The sequence below is a fragment of the Oratosquilla oratoria genome, chromosome 24, assembly GCF_046742065.1.
Source record: "Oratosquilla oratoria isolate Oo_2021 chromosome 24, ASM4674206v1, whole genome shotgun sequence".
In the NCBI taxonomy this organism is placed as follows: Eukaryota; Metazoa; Arthropoda; class Malacostraca; order Stomatopoda; family Squillidae; genus Oratosquilla; species Oratosquilla oratoria.
The window spans coordinates 3,014,823-3,042,785 of record NC_134800.1 but is presented as its reverse complement, the minus strand read 5'-3'; the positions used below and the strand labels follow the sequence as shown (position 1 = coordinate 3,042,785).

The following is a 27,963-nucleotide window of genomic DNA, read 5'->3' as shown; positions in this document are numbered from 1 at the left end:
TTGTGTGAGTCATTATATGGCTTTTGAGAGCACTTCTCTGTGAGAAAGTAGCATCACATATGTCACACTGGAAAGGTTTCTCTCCTGAGTGGATCATCACATGTTTTTTAAGCGTCCCCTTCTCTGAGAAAACGGCATAGCATACATCACACTGGAAAGGCTTATCTCCTGTGTGGGTCATCATATGTCTCTTGAGATTACTATTTCTTGAGAAAGCTGCACTGCATAAATTACACTGGAAAGGCTTCTCTCCTGTGTGGATCATCACATGGCTTTTGAAAGCACTCTTGTGTGAGAAAGTTGCATTGCACATACCACATTGGAAAGGCTTCTCTCTTGTGTGGGCTGACACATGACTTTTGTGATTACCCTTCTTTGAGAAAGCTGTATCATATAGGGTGCATTGGAAAGGTTTCTCTCTTGTATGGGTCATCATATGGCTTTTGAGAACACCCTTCCCTGAGAAAGCTAGATTGCACTGGTTGTATAGAGAAGGATTTCTCCTGTGTGGATCATCACATGCTTTCTGAGACTTCAGTTCAGTGAGGAAGCTGCATCACACAAGTCACAGTGGAAAGGATTTTCTCACGTGGGGGCAATCACATGTTATTTAAGACTACTCTTCTCTTAGACAGCTGCAATGAGGTCACAGTTTAAAGTCTTCTCTTCTTTATGGTTTACCAAATGGTTTGAGAACTTATCCTTCTGTGAGAAAGCTATATCAGAAAGATTTACACTGAAGAGGTCTCCCAAATGTGATGGTCACCCCATTCTCATTGAGATTTTTTTTTCTTTCTTTTCTTTTCATATGAGATCATGGGACACCATGTGGAATGTGAGCTTAGTCTTCTGTTGGGGTAATTATATGGTGCATATATGTAATTTGCAGCTAATTTCCAGTCAAAGCATGAAGGTATTCATATCCTGCCAGAAAAAAAAAATAGAATAAGATATATATGTGTGAGTATATACAGGCAGACCTCACCCAACACAAATGTTAGGTTCCTTAGCCAATTGTGCAGGATGAAATTCATGTTGGGCATCTTAGGGAAAAAATAGGTCATGTTCCCAGATCCTCTCCAGACACTGGTGAAAAACACGACCCAGTGGGCTATCTAAATCATGCTATCATGAATCATGGATATGTTCAGCAAACACTGGGATATTTTACCTATTTGTATAAACATGAAAGTTCGTGCACGGTGAAGTTGTGTTGGGTGTGGTCTGATAGTATATATATATATATATATAAATATATATATAAAGCAATTTACTTTGTTACACACCTGACAAAATGATAGGATAAGGTGGTAAAGATGCTCCCTACACAAGTAGAATATGGCTATAGATCTGTAATATCAGACTTTATGAAAGCTCATTTTACTAATCCACAACAGAGGACCTTTTGCTAAGGCTGGGAAGTGAGATTAGGTGAATATTTCTGTGGTTCAGAAGTGAAGCAAAACAATTTTTTTTTTTTTTTTTTTTTTTATATTTACAGAGGAATCAGGTTTCTCCTGCTTCTACAAGGTGTTGGATTCAAGTTTACTTATCCTCTTTAAGATTAGTACATATTCAACTTTGTAATATTAACCTTAACCTCTTCAATACAATGATGCCAAGTAGGCATCATGAGGCGTGAATGAGTATACGAGAATGCCAGCATCAGTGTCTTGATTGTATCTATTTTGTACTTGTAGCTGAGTGACCCCAGAATTCTGCAAATTGATTTGATCACTTTCTGTGAAAGAGAATAAGTAATACAGCAATGATTTTGTATTTTATAATGCAAGTAAAGTGATGCATCATACATTGGGCATCCAAAGATGCACACAAGACTTGTATTGAAGAGGTTAAAGATAACCAAAACAAGCTTTTTTATAGAAGGTAAACAACGTAGATACTATTATACCTAAAAGACAAGTGTGCAAGAGAGACCAGGGGCAATGGACTGATTAACTCGTACCCAAACCTGTGACCAATTAGCAAAAATAACAAAATGCCATTTCTAAATGCTCTATGAAAGCATCACCACCTTGAAGTCAATTCCATTCATTAAATCTTAAATTAGTCATATTTCTGAAGACAAATATAACAGTCTAAGATGCAAAAAATTAAATATTGTAATACAAAAGTATTTAAATAATTCTTTCACACTATGAGTCAAACTGCCATGACAAGATAATATGAGAGTACATTCTCATTAAAGGCTTTAATTTTCATGCATGGGGCACTGCATTTTCACCAAGAATATCCTTCCCTAACCAAATTACGTCACATGCTCTGACGTCTTTTTTGAGAATGTTGCAGCACAATATGGTTTCTCATCTTCCTTAGTTAATCACATACCGGTACTTTGTGAGACCACTTTTACGAAAATACTGAAGTGCATAAGTAATACTGAGAAGTTTGCTTTATCATGTAATGTCTCAAGCTGACATCATTGTCTTCTGAGAAATGTCTATTCCAAAGGTCACATTGGGAGGCTTTCCTTATAAATAAGTCATCATGTGCAGTTTGGCACCACCTCTCATTTATAGGTCATGACATGCTTTTTGAGAACAATCAGCTCTATATAAACTTCTGCGATATCCATCCATTGCATCCTCATATAGCACTACAATCAGTCTTAAGATTGTAACTTGCCAAGGCTGGTGTAAAATATGTGTTGCAAAAGCACAAACACACAATGAAAATACTCACTGAAACCCAGATACTTCCAAGACTGGAATATGCTCAGTAGTATGGTCCCACATAGAGTGAAAGATATAAACAAGATTGAGAGAATACAAAGGGCATCAACCAAACTGGTCCCCAGCCTGGCAGATAAACCATATGAGGAGAGACTGAAAGTACTGGGTCATCCAACCTTGAAAGATCGAAAAGAAAGAGATGACACAATTACAGTATTCAGGTCACTAAAGGGGATAGATTGCATTGATAGAAGAAATCTCCTTATTAGAGATGGGAGGGCTTTATGAGGTCATGGAAGTAAATTAAGAAAGACCACATATCGAAAAGATGTGAAGAAATAGTTTTCCATATAGACCAAGCTCAAACAATACACGAGTTCAAATCTAAATATGATAATTGGATATCAAAGATACAGATTAACTTGAAATCATACATGAATTTGAGTCTAGGTATTTTTAAAAATCAGACAATAGGAGACAGGACAAGCATTGTTCCTTTCCTGTATACTACAATTAAGTAAATACACAAACAAGCTCAGAGCAAACATATACTCACTATACTATATGCAGAAAATATGTCAAAAGGATGTGAAGACATACAAATTTCCATATAGATGCATAAATATGTGGAATAGCTTAGGTGATATAGCCCAAGCTCAAACAATACACGAGTTCAAATCTAAATATGATAATTGGAAATCAAAGATACGGATTAGGTTAAAACCATACATGAATTTGAGTCTAGGTATGTTAGAAAATTAGAGAATAGGAGACTGGACCCAACAAGCATTCCTCCTTTCCTGTATACAATTGGGTATATAGACAAACTCAGAGTGAACATATATACATTATCCTATATGCAGAAAATGCAAACAAACCCATATACATACACATATATATACACACAAACATGCAGACAGACACAGCACCAGTCAGATATGGTATGCCCAGTTTGACTGGTACTGTATGTGCCTACCTTTGTGTATATGTATGTGTTTGTTCATATATTCACTATTATTCCTCACACCCTGATGGTGTAAAATAATTTGTTTTCTCTTTGATATTCCTTAGGGCTTTACATATTTGTAGCCCAGAGTACATCAATGATGAAATCAGATGTATTTACGATATTGGTATTAAGCTGCACCACCCTACACGTTCTTGATACAGCTTACAACTGTGCCAAAAGAATCTTTTACAATGCCAGGTCAAATCAAACTTTTACTAAGAAAAATATGTTAGTCTTATCTTCCTAAGGGAACAGTTTTGACTTTAATGTAGTTTTTAATAGTAAGAACACTGCAAGACAATTGCTCATAAATAATTCCGTCAATAGTGATAACGGGTGTGTCCAAATACCTTGTAAATAATGTAATCAGTTTTATGTTGGTCAGACTGCTAAAACACTCAAAATATGAATTAATCAACACAAGAAATATGTTAGAGAGGGAAACTAATCTTGCAATATATTCATCCATATGAACAGTTTTAACTACCCAGATGACTGGGATAATGCTAGTCATTACATGTAACAATAACATCACAGAAACAAATCTAATTGAATGCAGTATGATCAAATGTAGTAAGGGAATAAATGTTAACCTCCATCAAGGTTTCTACAAATTAGATGGTTACATTTGCCATGAAATTTAAAAAGATTTAAATTGTAATATACCAGCTGTGAGCAACTGTCCCATGCTTGTTGGTTACCAGGACAGCAGTAAAGCCATGCACTTCTTCCTCTCTCTGAATTCCTTTTTCACCATGTTTCATTTATTCATATATGATGTATGTTCTTTCTTCCTTTTATAATTCCTTCTTTGTATTAGCACTGAAGATATAATTATATGAAAGCATTATGTTTTCCTGATGGTAACTCCTGCATATGTATACAGGCTTGCTTGACTGTGTGTTTACCCAATTGTACTATACAGGAAAGGAACGTTTGTTGGGTTCCGTTTCCTATTCTCTAATTTCTTAACGTACCTAGACTCAAATTCATGTACGGTTCCATCTTAATCTATATCTTTGATTTCCAATTATCATATTTAGATTTGAACTCGTGTATTGTTTGAGCTTGGGCTATATCATCTTCTAAGCTATTCCACATATCTATACATATGGAAAACTGTATTTCTTCGCATCCTTTCGACATATGGTCTTCCATAATTTACTTCCATGACCTCTTAAAGCTCTCCCACCTTTAATCATATATCTTCTATTAATGCAATCTATCCCCTTTAGTGACCTGAACATTGTAATCATGTCACCTCTTTCTCTTTGATCTTTCAAAGTTGGTAGACCCACTGCTTTTAGTCTCTCCTCGTATGGTTTATCTGCCAGGCTGGGGAACAGTTAGGTTGATGCCCTTTGTATTCTTTCAATCTTGTTTATATCCTTCACTCTATGTGGGGCTCATACTACTGATGCATTTTCCAGTCTTGAATGTACCAGGATTTTGGTGATCTTTTTTCATCATCTTTTCATCTATATAATGAAATGCCACTTTAATCATCTGCAGTAGTACATGTCTCCCCCACAATCCTATTGATATATCTGTCAGGTGATAGGTTGTCTTTTATCAATGTGTATATGTTCATTCTGTATATATGTGTATGTGTGTGTGTGTGTATTCTGGAGTTTCTAGCAGTTTTTTGCCTTCTCAGCATTAAGGAACTTTAACAAAACTAAATACTGTAAGGATTCATTCCAACTTTGAACATGTATCAGCATGTTGAAAACAATCCTAGTACTTGACAAAGCTAAAATGCACAAGGATCCTTGATGGGTATCTGTATGTGATGGTTCTGCAAGATAGTTGTCAAGGAGAATCATCTTAGATTCATCTTCCAAACCTCCAGGAAAACATGGAAGGGCCTAAGGATCATTGTTGGCTCTGTGGAACTCTGGATTTTTAGTTAATGAAATATAAGGCAACAACTATTATTACTACAGTTTACATCCCACACTAGAAAGGTTTTTTTTTCCTGTGTGGGTTATCTCATGCTTTTTTAAAAGCACCCTTCTGCAAGAAAGCTGCACAACACTGATCACACTAGAAAGGCTTCTTTCCAGTGTGGGTCATCATATGGCATCTAAGGTTACTCTTCAATGAGAAAGCTGCATTGCACAAGTCACACTAGAAAGGCTTCTATCTTGTATGGGTCATATCATGCCTTTTAAGAGCACTCTTATGTGAGAAAGCAGCATCACATAAGTCACAGTGATAAGGCTTTTCTCCTGTGTGGGTCATAATATGGCTCTTCAGACGACTCTTCTGTGCAAAAGTTGCATCACACAGAGCACACTGGAAGGGCCTCTCCCCGGTGTGCATCATGATATGGATTTTAAGAGCATCTTTCCGTGAGAAAGCTGCATTGCATAGGTCACACTGGAAAGCCTTCTCTTTTGTGTGAGTCACCCTATGGCTATTGAGAGCACCTCTCTGTGAGAAAGTTGCATCACATAGGTCACACTGGAAAGGTTTCTCTCCTGAGTGGACCATCACATGCCTTTTAAGAGTAGCCTTGTCTGAGAAATGGGCATAGCATAGGTCACACTGGAAAGGCTTATCACCTGTGTGGGTCATCATATGTCTTTTGAGATTACTACTCCTTGTGAAAGCTGCATTGCACAAGTCACACTGGAAAGGTTTCTCTCCTGTGTGGGTCATACCATGCTTTTTGAGATCATACTTCTGAGGGAAAGCTGCACCACATATATCACACTGGAATGGCCTCTCTCCTGTGTGGGTCAGACCATGTATTTTGAGACTACTTTTCTGAGAAAAAGCAGTACCACATAAGTCACACTGGTAAGCCTTCTCTCCTGTATGGGTCACGCCATGCCTTTTGAGAATACTCCTTCGAGAGAATGCAGCATCGCATAAATCACACTGGTAAGGCTTCTCTCCTGTGTGGTTCATCACATGGCTTTTGAGTTTACCCTTTTCCGAGAAAGCTGCATTGCATGAGCTACACTGGAAAGGCTTTTCTCCTGTATGGACCATCATATGCCTTTTGAAATTATCTTTGCGTGAGAAAGTTGCATCGCACATAGCACATTGGAAAGGATTCTCTCTTGTGTGGGTTGACATATGACTCTCGAAAGTGTCCTCTGAGAAAGCTGTGTCATGCTGGGCACAATGGAAAGATTTCTCTCTTGCATGACTCATCATGTGGCTTTTGAGAACACCTTTCACTGAGGAAGCTGGAATGCACAGGTTGTATGGGAAAGGGTTTCTCCTGTGTGGATCATCACATGCTTTCTGAGACAGCAGTTCAGTGAAGCTGCATCACACAGATCACAGTGGAAAGGGTTTTCTCACATGGGGGCCATCATATAATGTTTTATACTACTGTCCTCTTAGCTGCATTACAAAGATCACACTTGAAAGGTTTCTCTTCTGTATGGGTTAGCCAATGGTTTTAGAAATCATCCTGTGAGAAAGCTGTATTACAAAGATTCACACTGGAAAGATCTCTCTCCTGTGAGGGTCACATTCTCTTTGAGATCGTTCTTTCATATAATTGTGGGCCATCATGTTAGTCTTCTGTTCAGGGTAATTATACAGTGTACATACATAATTTGGAGGTAACTCTTCCAAAGAATGAAGGTATTTATATCCTGCAAGAAAAAAGAAAAATAATAAATGAAAATAAAGATATACATGTGTGTGGTGAATGTATATGTGTACATATATATATATATAATATATATATATATCAGGGGTATGCTGATTAATCAGCATTGGCAAGAATTGGCACTTTTTTGATTAATCAGCATCGGCGAGAATCATTTTTTTTTTTTTCTTAGATAGGAATTTGGCTTTGGCAATATTTTGCCGATGCTGATCCCAATTCAGTAATTCACCCATTATTCATTGTTCTGGTAGTTGTATAGGACTATGCAGCATATGTGCTATATGAGATGCCACTACCAAATAATCATTGCTTTATTTTATTTTCAGATAGCATCACAACCGTAGGGAATGAAGTGGCTAGGAATATGCTGTGGGATAAACCTATGCTGCCATCTAGTGCCATAACACACATTGCAAAAATATTATGCAGAAGTGATAAAATCTGCAGACACAAGGATGTACGACCGGAGGAAATTTTAAAATAGCAGCACAAGTCGGAGTAAATGTTAGAGCAAATTAATTTTTAATTTTATTTTTGTATTTCTTATATAAAATCACTTTTTTTTTTTTTTGAAGCAGCAAAGTTTCTACAACAGAAATTAAGAGAGTATTATGGGAATAAATTGTCTGAGCGTCCATGGCCTCTGTCACTTTTACCCGCTTATAAGTGTGAAAAATCAGCGCACAGATTTACTCCCACTTACTCCGCAGCAATTCATAGCCAAATGAATAATTTATATAAAAAATTATTTAACAATACATAACAATGTATCTTTATGCTTTTTGACAATGACAGCTATGACTTTGACTTATGTTTAGATGATTTGCAGTCAAATTTATTATCACACGAGTCAAATTTGGACAAAGTGAAATTAAAAAAAAAAACATGACTCAGATTCCTCGAGTTGGTAGAGAGACAATCACAACTCATATCCTGAACTTGAAAAAGTTGCCAACAAAATGCTGTGCTCTCCACCATCTTTAGCAGAGTGAATGCCTCTTCAACATTGGTGGTAATGTCTACACACCACACCATAACCGGTTGACTCCGGAAACAGGGCAGAAATTGATGCTGCTGAACTTCAATATATATATATATAATATTTTTTGGGGCCATTTCCCGCATTCCATGGGTCAAATATTAGATAGTAGAGACTGAGTCAGATTTGGGTATCATTATTAAATTGGGATTAAGAAATTGATTAATAAATTTTATACTCTGCACGTGTTTTGTTAAAACCATGCATTAACCATTACTTGAAGTTAGTGGTTACATCAAAATCTATGAAATAGGTAATTTTTTACCTTTTTCAACCAACGGAAAATAATACAATCATATGTTAATAATTATAAAGTGGTCAATTAATAAGCACTTCATAAGTTCATTCAATCATAAGCATCCAACAGCTCAACAATTGGTCTGTATAAATCTACAGATTATAAACCAAATAAAAAAATTATAGTTTAATTATTTTATATTAAAAACTAATATACCCTAATTAGATAAGGTGGGATTGGCATCGGCAACTAAGAGTGAATAGGAATTGGCATTGGCAACTAAGAGTGAATAGGAATCGGCATTGGCAACTAAGAGTGAATAGGAATCAGCATTGGCAACTAAGAGTGAATAGGAATCGGCATTGGCAACTAAGAGGGAATAGGAATCGGCATTGGCAACTAAGAGTGAATAGGAATCGGCATTGGCAACTAAGAGTGAATAGCAATCGGAATTGGCATCAGCATCAGAAAAAAAATTGAACCAGCCCACCCTTTATATATATATATACAGATACATATAAACAGATTTATCTAGTGTTACCCAACACAAACTAATAAGGGTGGTCCAGAAGCTCCCTACCCAAGCAAAATATGGCTGTAGATCTATAATACCAGACTTTATGAAATCTCATTTTACTGGTCCACAATACAAGACCTTCTAAGACTGGGAGATGAGATTAAATGAAGAGTTCTGTGGTTTGGATATGAAACAAAACAAACTTTTTTTTGTTTATTCTTCATATATTTATGGAGCAATTGGGATTTCACTGCTACAAGGTGTTGGATTCAAATTTACATATCTTCTTAAGATAAATACATATAGTAGTCAAATCTGTAATATTGACCTTTAGGATAATTCAAAATATTTTTTTACAGAGGATAAACAATGGAGATACTTTTATTCCTAAAAGACCGTGTGCAAGAGAGATCAGGGGTATAGTCTGATTGACTCATACTTAAACCCATGAGCAACAATTGAAAATAACCAAAATGCCATTTCTAAATACTGTGTGAAAGCACTACCACCTTAAAGTCAATTCCATTAATCTTAAACTAGTAATATCTTAACAGACAAATAACAGTCTAAGATACAAAAATATCTAAATAATTCTTTCACACACTTAAGGGTCAACTGCAATGACAGTACATTCATATTAAAAGCTTTTTCATGCACAGTGCACTGCATTTTCAGAGAATGCCCTTCCATAATAAAATCACATCATATGCATGATATATACCCTCTGACAGCAGTCTTTTTTTTTTAACAAGTTACAGTGCAGAATGGTTTATCATCTTGATTCATCTCATGTTTTGTAATATTTTACATGAGAATGCTGAAGTGCATGAGTAATACTGAGATGGTTTCTCTACTATGTAATGTCTCAAGATGACAGCATTGTTTCTTTAGAAGTGTCCATTCAAAAAGTCACATAAGGAGGCTTTTTTCCCTGTACAAGTCATCATGTGCAGCTTGACACAACTGTTTTTTAGAAAACATTACAAATATCAAATTGGAAAAGATTCTCTCATTTAAAGACCAGGACAAACCTTTTGAAAACAATCATACTTGTGATAACATTGTACAAGGATCAATGATGGATATCTGCATGTAGTAATCCTATAAAATTGTTGCCAAGAAGAATCGTCTTGTTGCCATCTTCCAAACCTCCCAAAATATGTAGGATGAGGATCATTGCTAACTCCACTGGGCTATATATTTCCACTTAATGAATCAGAAAGCAACTATCATTACACCAGTTTATAGATATAGAATGGATATAATTAATTAGAATCAGTATAGAGGAGAATGATCAACAGCATACATGGGCTCAAAAGTTTACCTTATGAAGACAGGTTTAGGCAACTTGATATACACTCTCTGGAAAGTGTGGGGTGATCTAATATAAGTGTTCAAGTGGGTTAAGGGTTTTAACAAGGGTGGTGTAGACAAGGTCATCATATTAGGACAACAGGGCAATACTTGCAGTAATGGATTTAAATAGGACAAATTTAGATTTATGAAGAAAATGGGCAAGAACTGGTTTACCAATACAGAGGTTAATGAATGGAATAGACTTTGCAGCCAAGTAGTGAGCACTGAAACTATCAGTCATTTTAAAAGGTTAGATAATTCTATGGTGGTAATGGACACAGAACTGCCTAAAGTAGGCCTTATGGACTCTTTCATTCTTATGTTATGTTCTTAGCTATAATTACTCCAATATACAGACCATATTAGAGAAGCTTCTCTCCTCTGTTTACTATCACATGCCTACTGAATGCACCCTTCTGTGAGAAACCTGCACAGCACAGACCACATTAGAAAGGCTTCTTCTCTGTGTGGGTCATCATGTGGAATTTAAAATTTGTCTCTGAAAAGCTGCATCACATAAGTCACACTGGAAAGGTTCCTTTCCTGTGTGGATCCTCATATGGTGTTTGAGATGACTCTTCTGTCACACTGGAAAGGTTTCTCTACTGTGAGTCATCACATCCCTTTTGAGATTACTCTTTCATAAGAAAGCTGCACTGCATTTGTCACTGTGGAAATGCTTCTCTCTGAGTCATCATATGGCTTTTGGGAGCCTTTCTATTAGAAAGCTGCACCACATGGGTCACAATGGAAAGGTTTCTGTGTGGATTATCATGTGTCTAGAGTACCATTCTCTGAGAAAAGTGCATAACATAGGTCACACTGAAAAGGCTTTTCTCCTGTGTGGATCACCACATGCCTTTTGAGATTACTTTTCTGAGCAAAAACTGCACTGCGTAAGTCACACTGGAAAGGCTTCTCTTCAGTGTGTGCCATCATATGGATTTTCAAAAACACTTCTGAGAAAAAACTTGCTTGACATAGGCCTGGTTAGGCCACAATGGAAAGGCTTCTTTCCTATATTGGACAACACATGGCCTTCAACCCCTTCAACACAATGACGCCTACGTAGGCATCACGAGGAGCAAGTGGGTATGCAAGGATGCCAACGTCGGCGTCTTGATTATATATATTGTAGTTGTACCTGTGTGACCCCCATACTCTGTAAACTGGCTTCATCACACTTTCTTTGGTTATTAAAATTCACGGGTGAAAGAGAATGAGCAATACAGTGGTAACTTTATTTTTTATAATGCGAGTATTATGACACAACAGCGCATGTCTGGCAGCTAATGCTGCCCGCGAGATTTTGGCCCGGAGTGAAGGGGTTAAAATCATTCTTCTTTGAAAAAGCTGACCCGCATACATCACACCGGAAAGGCTTCACTCATGGATTTTAAGAGCACCCTTCTCTTAGAAAATGACATCACACAGGTTGTACTGTGATGGCTTTTTCCTGTGCAAATCATCACCTGCTGTTTGAGATTACTTTTCTACAAGATGCAGTGCATAGGTCACACTTGAAAGACTTCTCTTAAGTATGGCTCAACACATTTATCCTGTGAGAAATCTACATCAAAAAGATCACACTGAAAAGATCTCTCTCCTGCAAGTGTCATTACATTCTCTTAAGGTTCTTTCATATGAAAGTCTGGGCCATCATATGGAATCTGACATTAGTCTTCTGTTGGGGTTATCATACAAAGCATATGTGTAATCTGGGGGGAACTCTTTATCAACTTTACTCCAGGCCAAAATCTCGTGGGCAGCATTAGCTGCCAGACGTATGATGTTGCGTCATAATACTCGCATCATAAAAAATAGTCACCACTTATATCGATCGTTCTCACTTTCACCCGTGAATTTTGATTATCATAGAAAATGTGATGAAGCCAGTTTAGAGAGTATGTAAGTTACGCAGGGACAACTACAATAAATATAATCAAGACGCCAATATGGCAGCCTCGCGTATCCACTTGCTCCTCATGCCGCCTACGTAGGCGGCACCGTATGGAAGAGGTTAAAGCATATTCATGGCCAGCCAGAGAAAAATATAAAAAAACAAGAATGGGGGAGATTGCAAGAGACCATAAGGCCCATAATAGGCAGTTCCATGTCCATTACCACCTTCCTTCTCTAACCATAGTCATCCAATCTAGTATAATTGTTTCAGCACTCACTGAATGATTACTATGTCTATTCTATTTACCAATATTAGTAAACCAGTTCTTGTCTACTTCCTTCTTAAATCTAAATTTGTCGTTTAAACTATTATAATGAGTCCTGCCCTGCTGTCTTAATATGATGACTTTGCCTATATCACACTTGTTATAACCCTTGATCCATTTGAATAACTTTAATAGATCACCCCACACTTATCTTTCTTGAGTGTTAGTTTAGGTGTCTAAGTCTATCTTTGTATGGCAAATTTCTAAGCCTTTGTATCACTGTGGTCATTCTCCTCTACCAATTCTAGTGAATATCCATTCTATAGGAGACCAAAATTTTACCACACAGTCAAGGATGGGTCCATTGCTGGAGTTTATTACATCTACACTTTGTTGTTGCTGTCCTAACAATAAATCCTAATGCCCCATTAGCCCTATTTCTAGCACTAATGCACACTTTCCTGGATTTAAGTTCAGGACTAATACTCAGTCCTTTCCACATTCTGTTTTCTCTAATATGGAGTTATCTAAACTATACCTGTTACCTGGGTTATGTAATCCTATGTTTAACATAGGATATTGAAGTCCATTTGCTAAAATAAAAAATTCATCTGATTTTGGAACACTTTTGGCTAATAAAAAGGTTGCTGGGAAAGGGGTTAAAGGACCTCATGTTCACACATGGGACACAACATCCTCACTGGGAATCACGTTCCCTGACAAAATCATACCATATATAAGACATACACCTACTGATAGCAGTCTTCCCACAGAACAGTTTCTCATATGAGTTGGTTCATTACAAGTTTTGTATGGTCACTCTCACATGAGAAAGTAAAAGTACATAAAACATACTGAGAAGGCTTCTCTACTGTCTTAAAATGACATCACTATTTCCTAAGAAAACTCCTCTCTACAGGTCACACTGGAAAGTTTCCTCTGTACAAGTCACCATATACAGTGTGACATTATTCTTTTTGAGAAAAATACAGCACAAATACCAGATTGTAGAGGCTTCTCTCAATTGTAGGTAATGACATGCCTTTTGAGAGTGATCATACTTGAGAGGGATATTCTGTACAGAGAACAATGAGTATTTGCATGTGATGGTCCTGTGACATAGATTTCAGGGAGCATCATCCTGTATCTATCTTCCAAACCTTGAGGGATCTATCAAAGGATCTGAGGAAAGTTGCCAGGGACTGGAACTATGGATCTCCAATTAATGGAATTTTAGACCAAAACTAAAAATCACCCCCATATACAAATCACATTAGAAAAGCTTCTCTCCTGCGTGGATTATCTTATGCTTATTGACAGCACCCTTCTGCAAAAAAGCTGCACAACACAGATCAAACTAGAAATGCTTGTTTCCTGTGATGTTATCATATGGAATTTGAGATAAGTCTTCTGTGAAAAGCTGCATCACAAAGGTCACACTGTACAGGTTTCTCCACTGTGTGGTTCCTCATATGGCTTTTGAGATTTATCTTCTGTGAGAAAGCTGTACTACATAGGTCACACTGGAAAGGCTTCTTTCCTGTGTGGATTACCACATGACTTTTCAGAACGCTCTTCTTTGAGAAAGCTGCATCGTACAGGCCATCCTAGAAAGGCAGCTCCCCTGTATGAGTAAACACATGTCTTTTCAGAACGCTCTTCTGTGAGAAAGCTGCACAACATATGCCACAGTGGAAAGGCTTCTCTCCAGTGTGGGTCATCATGTGCCTTTTGTGACCTCCTTTCTGTGAGAAAGCTGCATCACACAGGTCACACTGGAAAGGTCTTTCTCCTGTGCGTGTCCTCATGTGTTTTTTGAGATTTATTTTCCCGAGAGGAAGTTGTATTGCATAGGTCACACTCAAAAGGTTACTCTCCTGAGTGGGTCATCGCATGGCTTTTCAGAACACTCTTGTCTACGAAAGTCGCATCACACAGGTCACACTTGAACGGCCTCTCCCCTGTGTGAGTTAACATATGCCTTTGCAGAACATTCTTCTGGGAGAAAGATGCACAACAAACTTCACAGTGGAAAGGCTTCTCTCCAGTGTGGGTCCTCATGTGCCTTTTGAGACCTCCTTTCTGTGAGAAAGCTGCATCACACAGGTCACACTGGAAAGGTCTTTCTCCTGTGTGGGTCCTCATATGGGTTTTGAGATTTAACTTGTGTGAGAAAGCTTTACTGCATAGGTCACATTCAAAAGGTTTCTCTCCTGTGTGGGTCATCACATGGCTTTTCAGAACACTCTTCTCTGAGAAAGCTGCATCACACAGGCCACACTGGAAAGGCTTTTCACCTGTGTGGGTCATCACATGGCTTTTCAGGACACTCTTCCGTAAGAAAGCTGCACTGCATATGTCACAGTGGAAAGGCTTCTCTCCAGTGTGGGTCATCACATGTCTTTTGAGAGTTACCCTGTGTGAGAAAGCTGCATCACACAAATCACACGGGTAGGGTTTCTCCCCTGTGTGGGTCTTCATATGGGCTTTGAGATTTGTCTTCTGTGAGAAAGCTCTACTGCATAGGTTACACTCAAAAGGCTTCTCTCCTGTGTGGGTCATCACATGGCTTTTCAGAACACTCTTCCGTGGGAAAGCTTTATTGCATATGTCACAGTGAAAAGGCTTCTCTCCTGTGTGGGTCATCACATGCCTTTTGAGAGCTCCCTTCTGTGAAAAAGCTGCACCACACACATCACATTGGAAGGTTTTCTCCGCTGCATGGGTCCTCATTTTCAGTGAGGAAGCTGTAGCGTCACACTCAAAAGGTTTCTCTCCTGTGTGGGTCATCATATGACTTTTGAGATTACACTTATTGGGGAATGATACACTGCAGAGGTCACACTGGAAAAGTTTTTTTCCTGTATGAGTCATCATACAGTTTCTGAGATTATTATTTCTGGAGAAAGTTGTTTCACAATGGTCACACAGAAAAGGCCTTCCTGCTGTGGGTCATCAAATGCTCTTTTGAGATTATCCTTTCCTAAGAAAACTGCTTTGCATAGGTCATACTACAATTTTTTTTTCTCTGTAGGTCATCCCATACTCTTTAGAGATTATCCTTTTGTGAGGAAGATTGCATCACAAAAGTCACATTGGAAAACCTTCTCTCTTGTTTCATCACATGCACCTTGAAGTTTTTCTTTTGAAGAAAACAAAATTTTTGCACTAGTAACACCGGAAAGTCTGCTGTCTTGTGTAGGTCATCACATAATTTGTGACTGCTTTCATGAGAGAAAATAGTTTTGTGGATTACATTGGGAAAGTTTCTCTCCTGTGTGGGTCATCACATGGCTTTTGATAAAGCCAAACCACAAAGGTCACATTGGAAGGTCTCTGTCCTGTTCATCCCATTACCATTACCTTTTCATGAGATGCTGCATTGCAAATGTCACTGGAAATACTTATCCCATGTATTTCCTCACATATACTTTGAGATGGCCCTCTTGTGAGAAATATGTATCAAACAGATTACACCGATGAGACTTAATCCTTTATATTTCATTGCATATATTTGAAAGCTCTGTTTACTAGCCCATGACACAACAGCCTTGGCTAAGACAGGGAGTTGGGATGAAGATCCCTATGGTTCTGATGTGGTAAATATTCTAAACCATACAGATATGATTCAAAATCCCATTTCTGGAAAGAAAAAAAAAATCCTAATCAATCTCATTCAAAATGGTTTGATATAGATAAGCTTACATGAACTATAACTATTCTGAACTCCCTTATGATTTATCAGTTATGTGACACCAAGGGACACACAAAAGATACCACAGAAGTCTACAGTAGCCCAACAGTCACAAAACAATTTGAACATTCATGTGATCATGATGTGCAAGATATTTTGTTTTGCATTCATGAGAAAACTGTCATTACTTAGCCATACCATATATTGGTGGAAATTTTCTTTATGTAAAGATTATTAAAGAGAATAGAGAAATATTACTTCCTAATGAATAGCAGACATGGTTCTATTACAACTGTACAATAGTTACCTCAAAACATGGCAAGAGGAAAGAAAAAGGTGAGGAATACTAAGAGTTCTATCTGGAAAAAGGTTATGAGTGTTTTGTTTTTCAGAGTTCTGTTCTAAGGGTAACTGTCTTCTGTTCATAGAAAATATCAACAACACAAATCATGGACAGATAACCATTATACCCAAACTTTTTGGTGACACCTCTTGAATCTATACACCTCCACTGGTTGCCAATAAAAAACCAGAATCATTTACAAAATATATCTTCTCACCTATAAAATAATACAATCCAGAAGAAGCCAATGATGGGTAACTCCTAGTTATGATCCTGATGGATAGCAGAGAGAATTGTCTCCCACAGATGCCTATCTTCAAAAGTCATACACCTCTTACCATTGGGAGGTGCAACTCCATGGTACTGGCACTATGTCCCCATAACTTGGCTCAACATCTTTCTCTTACAAATATCATATACAGTCCTCCACCTTTACACGTGAAAGATGACAACTGGTGACTACATCCCTCATATTATTGCCACCCATGGCTAAGTTCACCACCAGTCCAAAGAGTCTGCCCAGAGAGATCTATGGGAGAGCCCAAAGACCGGTGCTAGCCACTGTGGGGCTGCAGGTTTCAGTCAGTGAAACTCAAGGCAACATTATAATCTAACATGCTCCCAGCTGACTTAAGACACTTCAGAAGTGGAGATTATCAAATAGGCTAAAGAATCATTCCTACTTCAGAGGTACTATAAAAAAACAAAAACTGTGCTGACAAAGCTCTTGAAGGAGGGTGGCAACAACCATCCAAGAGGAAAAGTACCACCAACTGCAGTTATATCAGTTTCCCAGTTGGGTGTTTGCCATCAAGCTGAATATCCATAGCAATATTCAGATTTAAATGCCACTCCCACTTTCTTGTGTATTTACCTAATTGTAGTATAAAGGAAAGGAACAATGCTCACTGGATCCCATCTTCTGTTCTCTGTTGTTGTTGTTTTTATTACACCTTGCCTCAAATTCATGCACAGTTCCAATTCAATCTATTTCCATGATTTCCAAATTTCATATTTAGATTCAAACTCCTGTATTGTTTTACCTTGGGCTATATCACCTTCTAAGTTATTCCACATATTTATGCATCTATATGAAAAACAGCACTTCCTCACATCCTTTACACTAGTTTGTCTTAATTTGCTCCCATGACATCTTGGAGCCCTCCCATTTTTAATCTAATCTCTTTTGTCAATATAATCTATCCCCTTTAATGACCTGAATACTGTAATCACCTCTTTCTCTTCAATCTTCCAAAGTTGGCAAACCCAGTGATTTTAGTCTTTCCTCATATGGTTTATCTGCCCGGCTGGGGTCCAATTTGGTTGTTGCCCTTTCTATTCTCTCAATCTTGCTTACGTCCTTCACTCTGTGTTAGGACTATACTACTGAAGCATATTCCAGATCAGGGCTCCGATGAGTTTTTTCATCATTTCTTCATCCATATAGTGAAACACCATTTTAACCTTCTGCAGAAGTCCATGTCACTCCCAAAAAACCTGCTAATATGACTGTCAGGCAACAGGTTGTCATCTATCACCATCCTCTAGCACTCACACTGTGGGAAGTTATATATTCATATATATATGTCTAAAGGCCTAAATTAAGTTTAAGTGTTTTCAGCAACTACTATTTCACCAATAAGTCATCTATAGGTAACCCCTCCAGTGTTAATGCTCTGGTTTTGGTGTGGGGAGATCACTTGTGAAAAATCTTAATAATGCAGAGGAGAGTATTGCTCCTAGGGAGTTTCTACTGACATCTAGTTATTTGCATGGTTTGGGTCATTACATGAGGAGTTGTCACCCGAGAACCTCCACCTAAAGAATCATCACCCCAGGGTAGCCCACCTCAAGAATTATCAGCCCAACATACACCTAAAGAATCATCATTCTAGACCAGTGTTTCTCAACCAGGGTTCCCTGGAACCCTAAGGTTCCACAAAAGGTCCCTAAGGGTTCCGCGAGAACAAGTGAGTGGTGGGATGAGGAAGCAAAGAAATGTGTAGATGAGAAGAAGCAGGCATTCATAGACTGGCTACAAATTGGGACGAGGGAATCGTATGAGAGGTACAGAGTAAAGAGAAGGGAAGTTAAGCATAAGATAAAAGAAGCAAAGAGTAGAGCAGATGTGAAATGGGGTAAGAGTATGACAGAAAATTTTGAAAGTAATAAAAAGATGTTTTGGAAGGAAATTAAAAGAGAAAGAGGAGGCGAATCAAGTAGAGAAGAAAAGGTAAAAGGTGCATATGGAGAGATGATAATGGAAGAGAAGGCAGTGAGAGGAAGGTGGCCAGAGTATTTTTGGGAGTTGCTAAATGTGAAGGAGGATGGGGAGGGAAAGGTAGTTGCAGCGGGAAGCACTAAGAAAATGAGAGTGATGAGTGAGGAAAATGGAGGAGAAATAGGGAAGGATGAAGTGAAAGCAGCTGTTAAGATGATGAGAGCAGGTAAGGCACTCGGGTTGGATGGATGCCATGCAGAATGTTTGAAGAAAGGAGGTACAGTTATGGTGGACTGGCTGGTGAGGTTATTTAATGTTTGTTTATGAGAGGGTAGAGTGCCGGAGGACTGGAGAAGTGCCTGTATAGTTCTGCTTTACAAGGGAAAGGGGGACAAGTGTGAGTTTGGTAGTTTCAGAGGGATCAGCTTGTTTTGTATAATTGGGAAGGCTTATGGGGGGTCTTGATTGAGAGGATTAGGAGAGGAATGGAGGTAATAATTGGTGAGGAACAGTGTGGGTTTAGGACAGGTAGAGGTTGTGTAGATCAGGTTTTTGTGGTAAGACAGATATGTGAGAAAGTTATAGGAAAAGGTAAGGATGTTATTTGGGCTTTTATGGATCTGGAAAAGGCGTACGACAGGGTAGACAGGAAGGCACTGTGGGAGGTACTGCAGATATACTGGATAGGAGGAAAGCTGTTAAGAACAGTCAAGAGTTTTTATGAGAGTAATAGAGCTTGTGTTAGGATTAGAAATGGAGAGAATGAATGGTTTCAGGTAAAGGTGGGACTTCATCAGGGATGTGTTACGTCACCCTGGCTGTTCAATCTTTATATAGATGGGGTGGTGTGAGAGGTGAATGCAAGGGTAGTGGGTTAGGGCTTTTATGGATCTGGAAAAGGCATACGACAGGGTAGACAGGAAGGCAATGTGGGAGGTACTGTAGATATACCAGATAGGAGGAAAGCTGTTAAGAACAGTCAAGAGTTTTTATGAGAGTAATAGAGCTTGTGTTAGGATTAGAAATGGAGAGAATGAATGGTTTCAGGTAAAGGTGGGACTTCATCAGGGATGTGTTACGTCACCCTGTCTGTTCAATCTTTATATAGATGGGGTGGTGTGAGAGGTGAATGCAAGGGTAGTGGGTTAGGGGTTGGAGATGATTAAAGAAAATAGAGAGAAGTGGGAGGTGAGCCAGTTGTTGTTTGCTGTTAGGGGCTTTTATGGATCTGGAAAAGGCGTACGACAGGGTAGACAGGAAGGCACTGTGGGAGGTACTGCAGATATACCAGATAGGAGGAAAGCTGTTAAGAACAGTCAAGAGTTTTTATGAGAGTAATAGAGCTTGTGTTAGGATTAGAAATGGAGAGAATGAATGGTTTCAGGTAAAGGTGGGACTTCATCAGGGATGTGTTACGTCACCCTGGCTGTTCAATCTTTATATAGATGGGGTGGTGTGAGAGGTGAATGCAAGGGTAGTGGGTTAGGGGTTGGAGATGATTAAAGAAAATAGAGAGAAGTGGGAGGTGAGTCAGTTGTTGTTTGCTGAGGACACTGCGCTTGTAGCAGGATCAGAGGAGGGATTGAGGAAGTTAGTGACAGAGTTTGAGGTGTGCGAAAGAAGGAAGCTGAAGACAAATGAGGGCAAAAGTAAGGTGATGAGATGTACAAGGGGAGAGAGTGACAGCAGGCTGAAAGTGAGCATTAAGGGTGAAAGACTGGAGGAAGTGGATAGTTTTAGATACTTGGGTGTGAATGTGGCAGGAAAAGCAGGAGTGGGGGTGGGGTTAGAATGTAGATTGAGAGAAGCGAGTAAATGCCTTGGTGGATTAAAAAGTCTAATAAGAAATAGACATCTGGGAATGGATGCTAAGAGGTTATATGAAGGAGTAATTGTGCCAACAGCACTGTACGAATGTGGCAGGAAAAGCAGGAGTGGGGGTGGGGTTAGAATGTAGATTGAGAGAAGCGAGTAAATGCCTTGGTGGATTAAAAAGTCTAATAAGAAATAGACATCTGGGAATGGATGCTAAGAGGTTATATGAAGGAGTAATTGTGTCAACAGCACTGTACAGGAAAGAAACATGGAACATGAGAGAGGAAGGGAGGAGTTTGAATGTGTTTAAGATGAAATGTCTGAGAAGTATGATAGGGGTTACTAGGCTAGATAAAGTGAGAAATGAGGAGGTGAGGAGGAGAACAGGGGTGGAAAGGGAGTTGGGAGATAGGGTTGATGAAAGAGTATTAGGATGGTTTGGACACATAGAAAGAACGAGTGAAGAAAGATAAGTAAAAGAAGTGTGGAAGGCAGAGGTGGAAGGAGTGAATATGAGGGGGCGTCCTAGGACGAGATGGATGGATGGGGTGAAAGGGGCATTACAAAAGAGAGGAATGTCTGTGGAGGAAGGATGGGAGAGGATAGAAGATAGGGGTGGAGAGGGGTTGTGTATGGATGATGCTGTGATGCATGAGCGGGAGTGGTTGGGGGATGGGGTGAGGAAGTATGTATGTGAAAAAATTTGACGCAGCTCAAAGGGATTTCTCCCCCATCTTCTCCCTTTCTGCATGGTGGGACAGAGAGGGGGGGTGTCACCAAATTTATGAAGCGGCCTTGCTGTGGATGTGTTGTGTCTTGCAACACTGCTTCTGACCCAGGGCAGTGGACAGGATGCAGGGATGACCCGTCATCCTGGAGGTGCCAAGATAAGAAGGAGGGTGGAGGGGAGTGGAATATATAGGAAATGGAATGGGTGGGAGTGGTTTCTATGCCCTTTTCTTTTTGGCTATCCCCCATGTAAGGGGAAAAAGCCTTTGGTATATGTAAGTATACATGTACTATAATTAAACACGCACGACATATTCTTGGTTATTGTAATAATGTAATACAGACATCATTCTATCTAACCTATTATAAAAATAAAATGAGAAAGATATGGTATATGATTTTTTTTTGCGCAGGGGTTCCTTGAGACATGCAATTTAAAGGTTACGCAAGGGTAAAAAGGTTGAGAAACACTGCTCTAGACCATAGTGAATGGTAAGTAAAGATGTGATATGATATAACCTAACCTATCCTAATCTAACCATAGGCTACTTGTTGTCATCAACTTATACAATTGAAGAATCACCAACCCAGGGTACCCACCTGAAGAAGTCACCCTTCAAGGGATCCATAATCTAATGGGTTACTCTGTTCTGTCTGTCAGCTATGAAGTTTGTCAGCCATTTCTTTTCAAAGCTGCAGATGTCTATGATCACATCTATTGCAGTATCACACAAACACATTTTTCACGTCTTTTTTGCATTTCAAATATGATATCTATTTTTTCTATGAAATGGTTACATTAGGTTAGGTAAGAACCTATGGGACAACACGTTTCATGTTCAATTTCTGGAGTTTTATCTTTAGAGATTGGTCTATAGCAAGCTGGGTTTCCTGGGGACTTGCTAACTCTTAATATGGATATCATATAGGCCTTTATTTGAAGATTGTTGGAATCTTGCTGTGCAACCAGTGGTTGAAACTTGCATTTACAAATTGGATGTTTGAGATTTTATCCAAGCCTTTCGTACGAGATTTTCAAAATTTAAGATAATCTTTTTACATCCTTATTGGAGAAGGGGTGGGGTAGTATCTCTAGTTTAGTTTTTCATATATCTTTAGTAATTTGCCTATTCCCTGTATTTGTTAGATGTTTTGGAGATGAGCATGTCACTGCTACTTTGGCGGAGTATATTTGAAAAAAGGATACATACGAGACGTAATTTCACACTTAAATTCGTTCTTAAAATATTTATCAATACGTTAATTTCTACTCAATAAAGAATCACGGCAGATTAAAAAATATCTGCAATATCAAAATTTCTATACGACACTTGCCTTCTTATTCTCTGCTACCGTTGTTTGCTTCCTCTTCTTTGTGTGTACTAGAGGTGGGCGTGATCGATTATTCTAATCGACTACGTGATATTTCCAGCAATTGATTAACAAATTATTATTATTTTTCGTGTGAATATTTGGTTATGATATTTTTTATATCATAATTTTCAGGCGCATACTGTACTCGTCTTCCCTTCACGCCCGTTAGCATCCAAGTGTGATGATGGGGACTACGGAGTAGGGAGGAGGCCAACTCCGACGGTAACCATTTCAAGACACATTGATTTATAAGAATATTTTTTTTTTATTCATAATTTCGTACTTCAAAAATTAATACAGAGTTGCATTATATACAGAAAATATTTTGGATTACCAGTGCTTATTCAATTGTATTATTAGGCAAGGCTCATGGATAAATATGAGTAAGAATAATTTTTCTATTCAAAGATCGAAACAATGGGGTTTTCAGTTTTTCCTTATTTGTAATTCGTACGGTATTATTGATATAGATCTGTGTGATGAAAAACGAGTAAATATTCACTTTATAGTCAGTCCTCATTTAAAGTTCAGTTCAAATTGAATAATAATAGTCACGCCCTAACTTTCCAGTTATTATTATTCAGAGGCGTCTGATGGTTTCTGTCACTGGGTGTGCTGAAAAGTGATGTCGTCTATAACTTATATTGCTGCTGATTAACATCTCCCAGGTGATCGTTAACCTCTCCCTGTGAAGAACAAGAATGGAAACTTGGGTATATAATGTAACATCATTACATAATTCAAACTCACCTGTAGACCTGATAGAATAAGTAGTAGAGATAAAAGGGGTTATTATTTGGTTCAGACGTTTTGCGAGGGAGTAGGTGGGGATGGAGGTCTGTGAAATAATAGGTCTCAAAGGGTTACCCTCTTTAAGGGTTTTAACATTGCCATAAAAGTAACCAGGGGCATAGTCACCAACAATTAAATCAATTTTTAAGTCAATTTCTTGAGGAACATCATGGCTTCCCTCACTGTTCAAAGTCTGTTTACCCATATTCCTGTATTAAGAACAACAGACGTCATTCCGGAATACGTTTATCAGCATCCGGAGCTACCATCCCCGAGAATGCACAGAGGCATTAAAAGACATGTCACTAGCCTGTACCACCGAATCCCCTTTGAAATGTCCTCAAGGTAAAATGTATGTCCAGATTGATGGCGTAGCTATGGGTTCTCCGTTAGGCGTTCTCTATGCGCAGGCTTTTACGTCCTTCGTGGAAAATGAGGCTTTGTCACCCTTAGAGGAGAAACCGCATTTATACCTTATAGATACGTAGATGACATTTTTGTATGTGTTGAGAATGTTCACATGCTTGGAAAGTTCCGAACCAAATTTCAAGTGTGTTCTGGGTTACAATTTACAGTAGAACTCAATGTTAGTAACAAAATACCCTTTCTTGATGTACTAGTGGAAGCTACATCAGATAGTTTTAAAACTAATATTTACCGCAAGCCCACCGATGCTGGTAAATGTATGAATGGTGTGATTAGGGCATATGCCCGACGGGCAATTTCTGTTCGTGGCACATGTTCCATTCTGAACTTGATTATTTGAGACAAATGCTGGTGAACAATGGTTACTCAAACCGTGACTTTGATTTGGTAACTAAGGCATTACTTGAGTGTAATATTGTCGACCAAAATGTGGACCAAACAGAAGCGGTCAGAGTATTCTATTAAACATCTTTTGTGGTTCTTACCGCCAAGACGAGAAATGTATCAAATATCATATATAGAAAATGTAAACCTGTGAGTGAACACAACAGGTTAAAGGTGATAATTTTCTATGAAAGCCCTCGTTCTTGTTCCCTGGTAATGAAGAATTATCTGTCTGTGATATATGAATATCGCTGTACTTCTGGGGACCGCGCACCCCGTAATTTCAGTTACATTGTATATACCAAGGTCTATATATACCAGGTCTAACCACTTCCGACCGAATTACGAAGGTGTTGGCGCAGCGGGCCCGTGACGTCACCTGGCTGCTCAAAGTGGGGTTCGCGCGTCCCGTCGCTGTTAGTTGTAGCTGGTTCGTTGCACGGGCATGTTGCTGCCTCCGCTCTCACCGCTCCACGCAATTAGTTATATTCTGACAATGAAGATCTATATATACCGGTATATATAGATCTTGACAATATGGCTTATTGTGCTATTAAGGGTTGTGGCTCAAACCAAAGAGGAATTAAGCCAAATGTTAATTTTCATCGTTTCCCTGCAAATACACACACACATGTGAACGTGTACACATATAAGTACACACGACGATATCTTCCCTTCCCGTAAAATACAAGTATATAAACACACACACACTCACACACATGTACATGTGAACGTGTACACATATAAGCACACACGACGATATCTCCCCTTTCCGTAATATACAAATATGTAAATACACACACACCTATTATTCACGGTTGTCTCGGTGGCGCGGTTGATTAAGAATCGGAATTAGGCAACGGAGGTATCGGCGGTACCTGGTTCGAATTCTGCCATGGATTGATTTTTTTCAGTATCGCTGCGCTTCGAGTCGTTACTCCAACTCGTGGGCGGGGTGTTGGGGATGTGTGTGCGTGTAAATTCATAGATCGGACATACGAGCTCTGAACTCTCTTCCGGGAGGGAAATAGCTGTCGATCACGAGTCCAACACGTGATCCAAAAGACCAAGATGAACCACACACACACATGTGAACATGTACACATATAAGTACACACGACGATATCTCCCCTTCCCGCAAAATACAAGTATATAAATACACACATACACACACGCGCGCGCACACACACACACGTGAACGTGTACACATATAAGCACACACGACAATATCTCCCCTTCCCGTAAAATACAAGTATATAAACACACACACACTTGTGAACGTGTACACATATAAGCACACACGACAATATTTCCCCTTCCCGTAAAATACAAGTATATAAATACACACACACTGATAATAACAATGAGCTAGAGAGATAACGGGGGAAATATAATTCCAGTCTTCCTTAGAGTTTCACAGTTTTCTTCAGTGTTTCATAAAGAGAAAACGGAAGCAGCCAGATGACGTCAGAAGCTGCACAGAACGGCTCAAACGGTTAGACCTGGTGTATATAGATCTTGGTATATACGACATGTCATCTTAGCAGGCGGTTGTCTCTTCATTTACAACAAGGGGCAACCCGACTCCACTATCAACACCATCAGGCTGAAATTGATAGGGAGACCATCGTCAACAATACCAGGGTAGTCACACAATGCAACAAATTAAAGGAATTGAATATGTTGGAACCTGTAAAAGGCCAATAGATTGTGGTAGACATTTAAGTAGATAGTGGGGTGAGTGGAGGAATATCCAAATTTTATTACCTGGATGTTTTGAAACAATGGCCGAGAAGAAATTGCAGAATTGCATACTCTAGCTTGCCTCGCTTGCCGTCTGGTGTTTTGTAAACATAGGCTAGGGTATCGATAGAAGTGATGATATGACGAAATGTAAACATGCCACGTTCCGCTTGCGACAGAATTGCTTGCGTAAACAGTATTGCTTGAGTTAGTAAAACTGTCTTTCTGATTGAAGAAAAGGGTGGCACTTATTTGTAACGTTCAAAGTTATTGGATGAATTAAATAGCGACGTCGGAGCAGACTTGGCTTGATGGGTGTACAAGGGTCCCAAGCGGGAGTCCCTTGGTGTAGCAAGAATAACCAAGTGTAAATAATTGGAAGAAAAGAGGAAAATTATATATCCGTTTTAATTCACCCCATCAAGAAACTTTAATAACTTGTGACAGAAGATTTGGTGGAAACATACTTAAGAGAAGGAAGTGGCAGCATGGGGCCTACAGATGAATAACATAAGTGACTAAAGTGTTGGTCGCTGTGGAGCTAACAGAAGCTATCCTTATAAGGACACATAGCCCTGCCATCAATATTCAATCCAATATGATTTCCAGTAGACCTCTTTTTAATGCTTGTTCTAGGACAAAATCTCATCTCCCGACCCCTCTTCCTTCCCCTCCGCATGTCACCAATGAGGTGGCCAGAATTATACCCCCACCCTATCTCCCTAATTCCCCCTGATTCCACCCTCCTCCCTCTTGACCTGCTACCTCACGTAGGTCAACGTGCCGAACTCCTCTCCCTCAGCCAGTATATTATCCCAAGTTCTCTGTACTTTTTAGCCATTGTTTAATATGTAACTGTGTAAACTGTGTTAGACTTATTTGTAACATTCTGAAGATGACTCTATGTAATCGAAACGTCAATCAAAATGGAAGACTATGGCCGGCTTGTATTTGTCCATCCTCCGTAAACGATACAAATTATTCGAAAAATCGAAAACAATAGAAAGAAAATTAATAACTATGAAAACGATGTTGTATTTGATAATATATATATATATATATATATATATATATATATATATATTATATATATATTTGTATATACATACATATGTATATACATATATATATATATGTATATACATACACACACATATATATATGTATATATATATATATATCTATATATATATATATATATATATATATATATATATATATTATGCAATAGGGGACATTCCTGAAAAAAGTCAAGGCATAAGAGGGTTTGGGAGTTTTCTAACCAGTACCCTAATGTTTGGGTCTTTTAATGTGCGTGGATGTGGTACAGATGAGAGTAAAAGGGAAGAGATAGGCAGTATGTTTGTGAGAAGAAAGATGGATGTGCTGGCTTTGAGTGAAACTAAAATGAAAGGGAGGGGCGAGTGTGAGTTTGGGAGTGTAGTTGGGAGGTTCTCAGGAGTGAAGAGGGGACGAGGGAGAGAAGGGGTGGCTATACAGTGCTAGTAAGTGAAGATATAGGTAAGCGTGTAGTGGAGTGGAAGGAGGTTCCTTCAAGGTTGATGTGGATGAAGATGAAGCTGGGAAGATGTGGGCTTTTGTAAGTGTGTATGGGTCTGGTAGTGAGAAGAGCGTAGAGGAAAGGGAGGCTTTTTGGGTAGATTTAAATGAGTGCATAGAGAGATTAGGGAGAAATGTCAATGTAGTTGTATTGGGAGACCTTAATGCTAGAGTAGGAAACAAACCAATAGATGGAGTGATTGGGAAGTATGGAGTTCCTGGTAAAAA

General features: G+C 38.8%; 2 protein-coding genes across 2 annotated transcripts; both read right to left on the bottom strand.

Moving 5' to 3' along the window:
* Positions 1-431: 431 nt before the first annotated feature.
* On the bottom strand, positions 432-7,317 carry LOC143038392 (uncharacterized). Its single transcript, XM_076207499.1, has 2 exons — positions 1,595-7,317; positions 432-924 (listed from the first exon to the last, which is right to left on the bottom strand). Exon 1 carries the CDS (start codon positions 6,868-6,870, stop codon positions 5,845-5,847), a length of 1,026 nt encoding a protein of 341 aa, XP_076063614.1. The 5' UTR covers positions 6,871-7,317; the 3' UTR covers positions 432-924; positions 1,595-5,844.
* A 1,832-nt stretch (positions 7,318-9,149) lies between these two features.
* LOC143038393 (uncharacterized) lies at positions 9,150-23,027 on the bottom strand. Its single transcript, XM_076207500.1, has 2 exons — positions 22,792-23,027; positions 9,150-16,296 (listed from the first exon to the last, which is right to left on the bottom strand). The coding sequence occupies exon 2, from the start codon at positions 15,529-15,531 to the stop codon at positions 14,524-14,526; it is 1,008 nt and encodes a 335-aa protein (XP_076063615.1). The 5' UTR covers positions 15,532-16,296; positions 22,792-23,027; the 3' UTR covers positions 9,150-14,523.
* Positions 23,028-27,963: the final 4,936 nt, after the last annotated feature.

Coding starts and splice junctions, on each gene's coding strand:
- LOC143038392 (XM_076207499.1), bottom strand. CDS start 6,870: ATGATGAGTCATGCAAGAGAGAAATCTTTCCATTGTGCCCAGCATGAC.
- LOC143038393 (XM_076207500.1), bottom strand. CDS start 15,531: ATGATGACTCATACAGGAAAAAAACTTTTCCAGTGTGACCTCTGCAGT.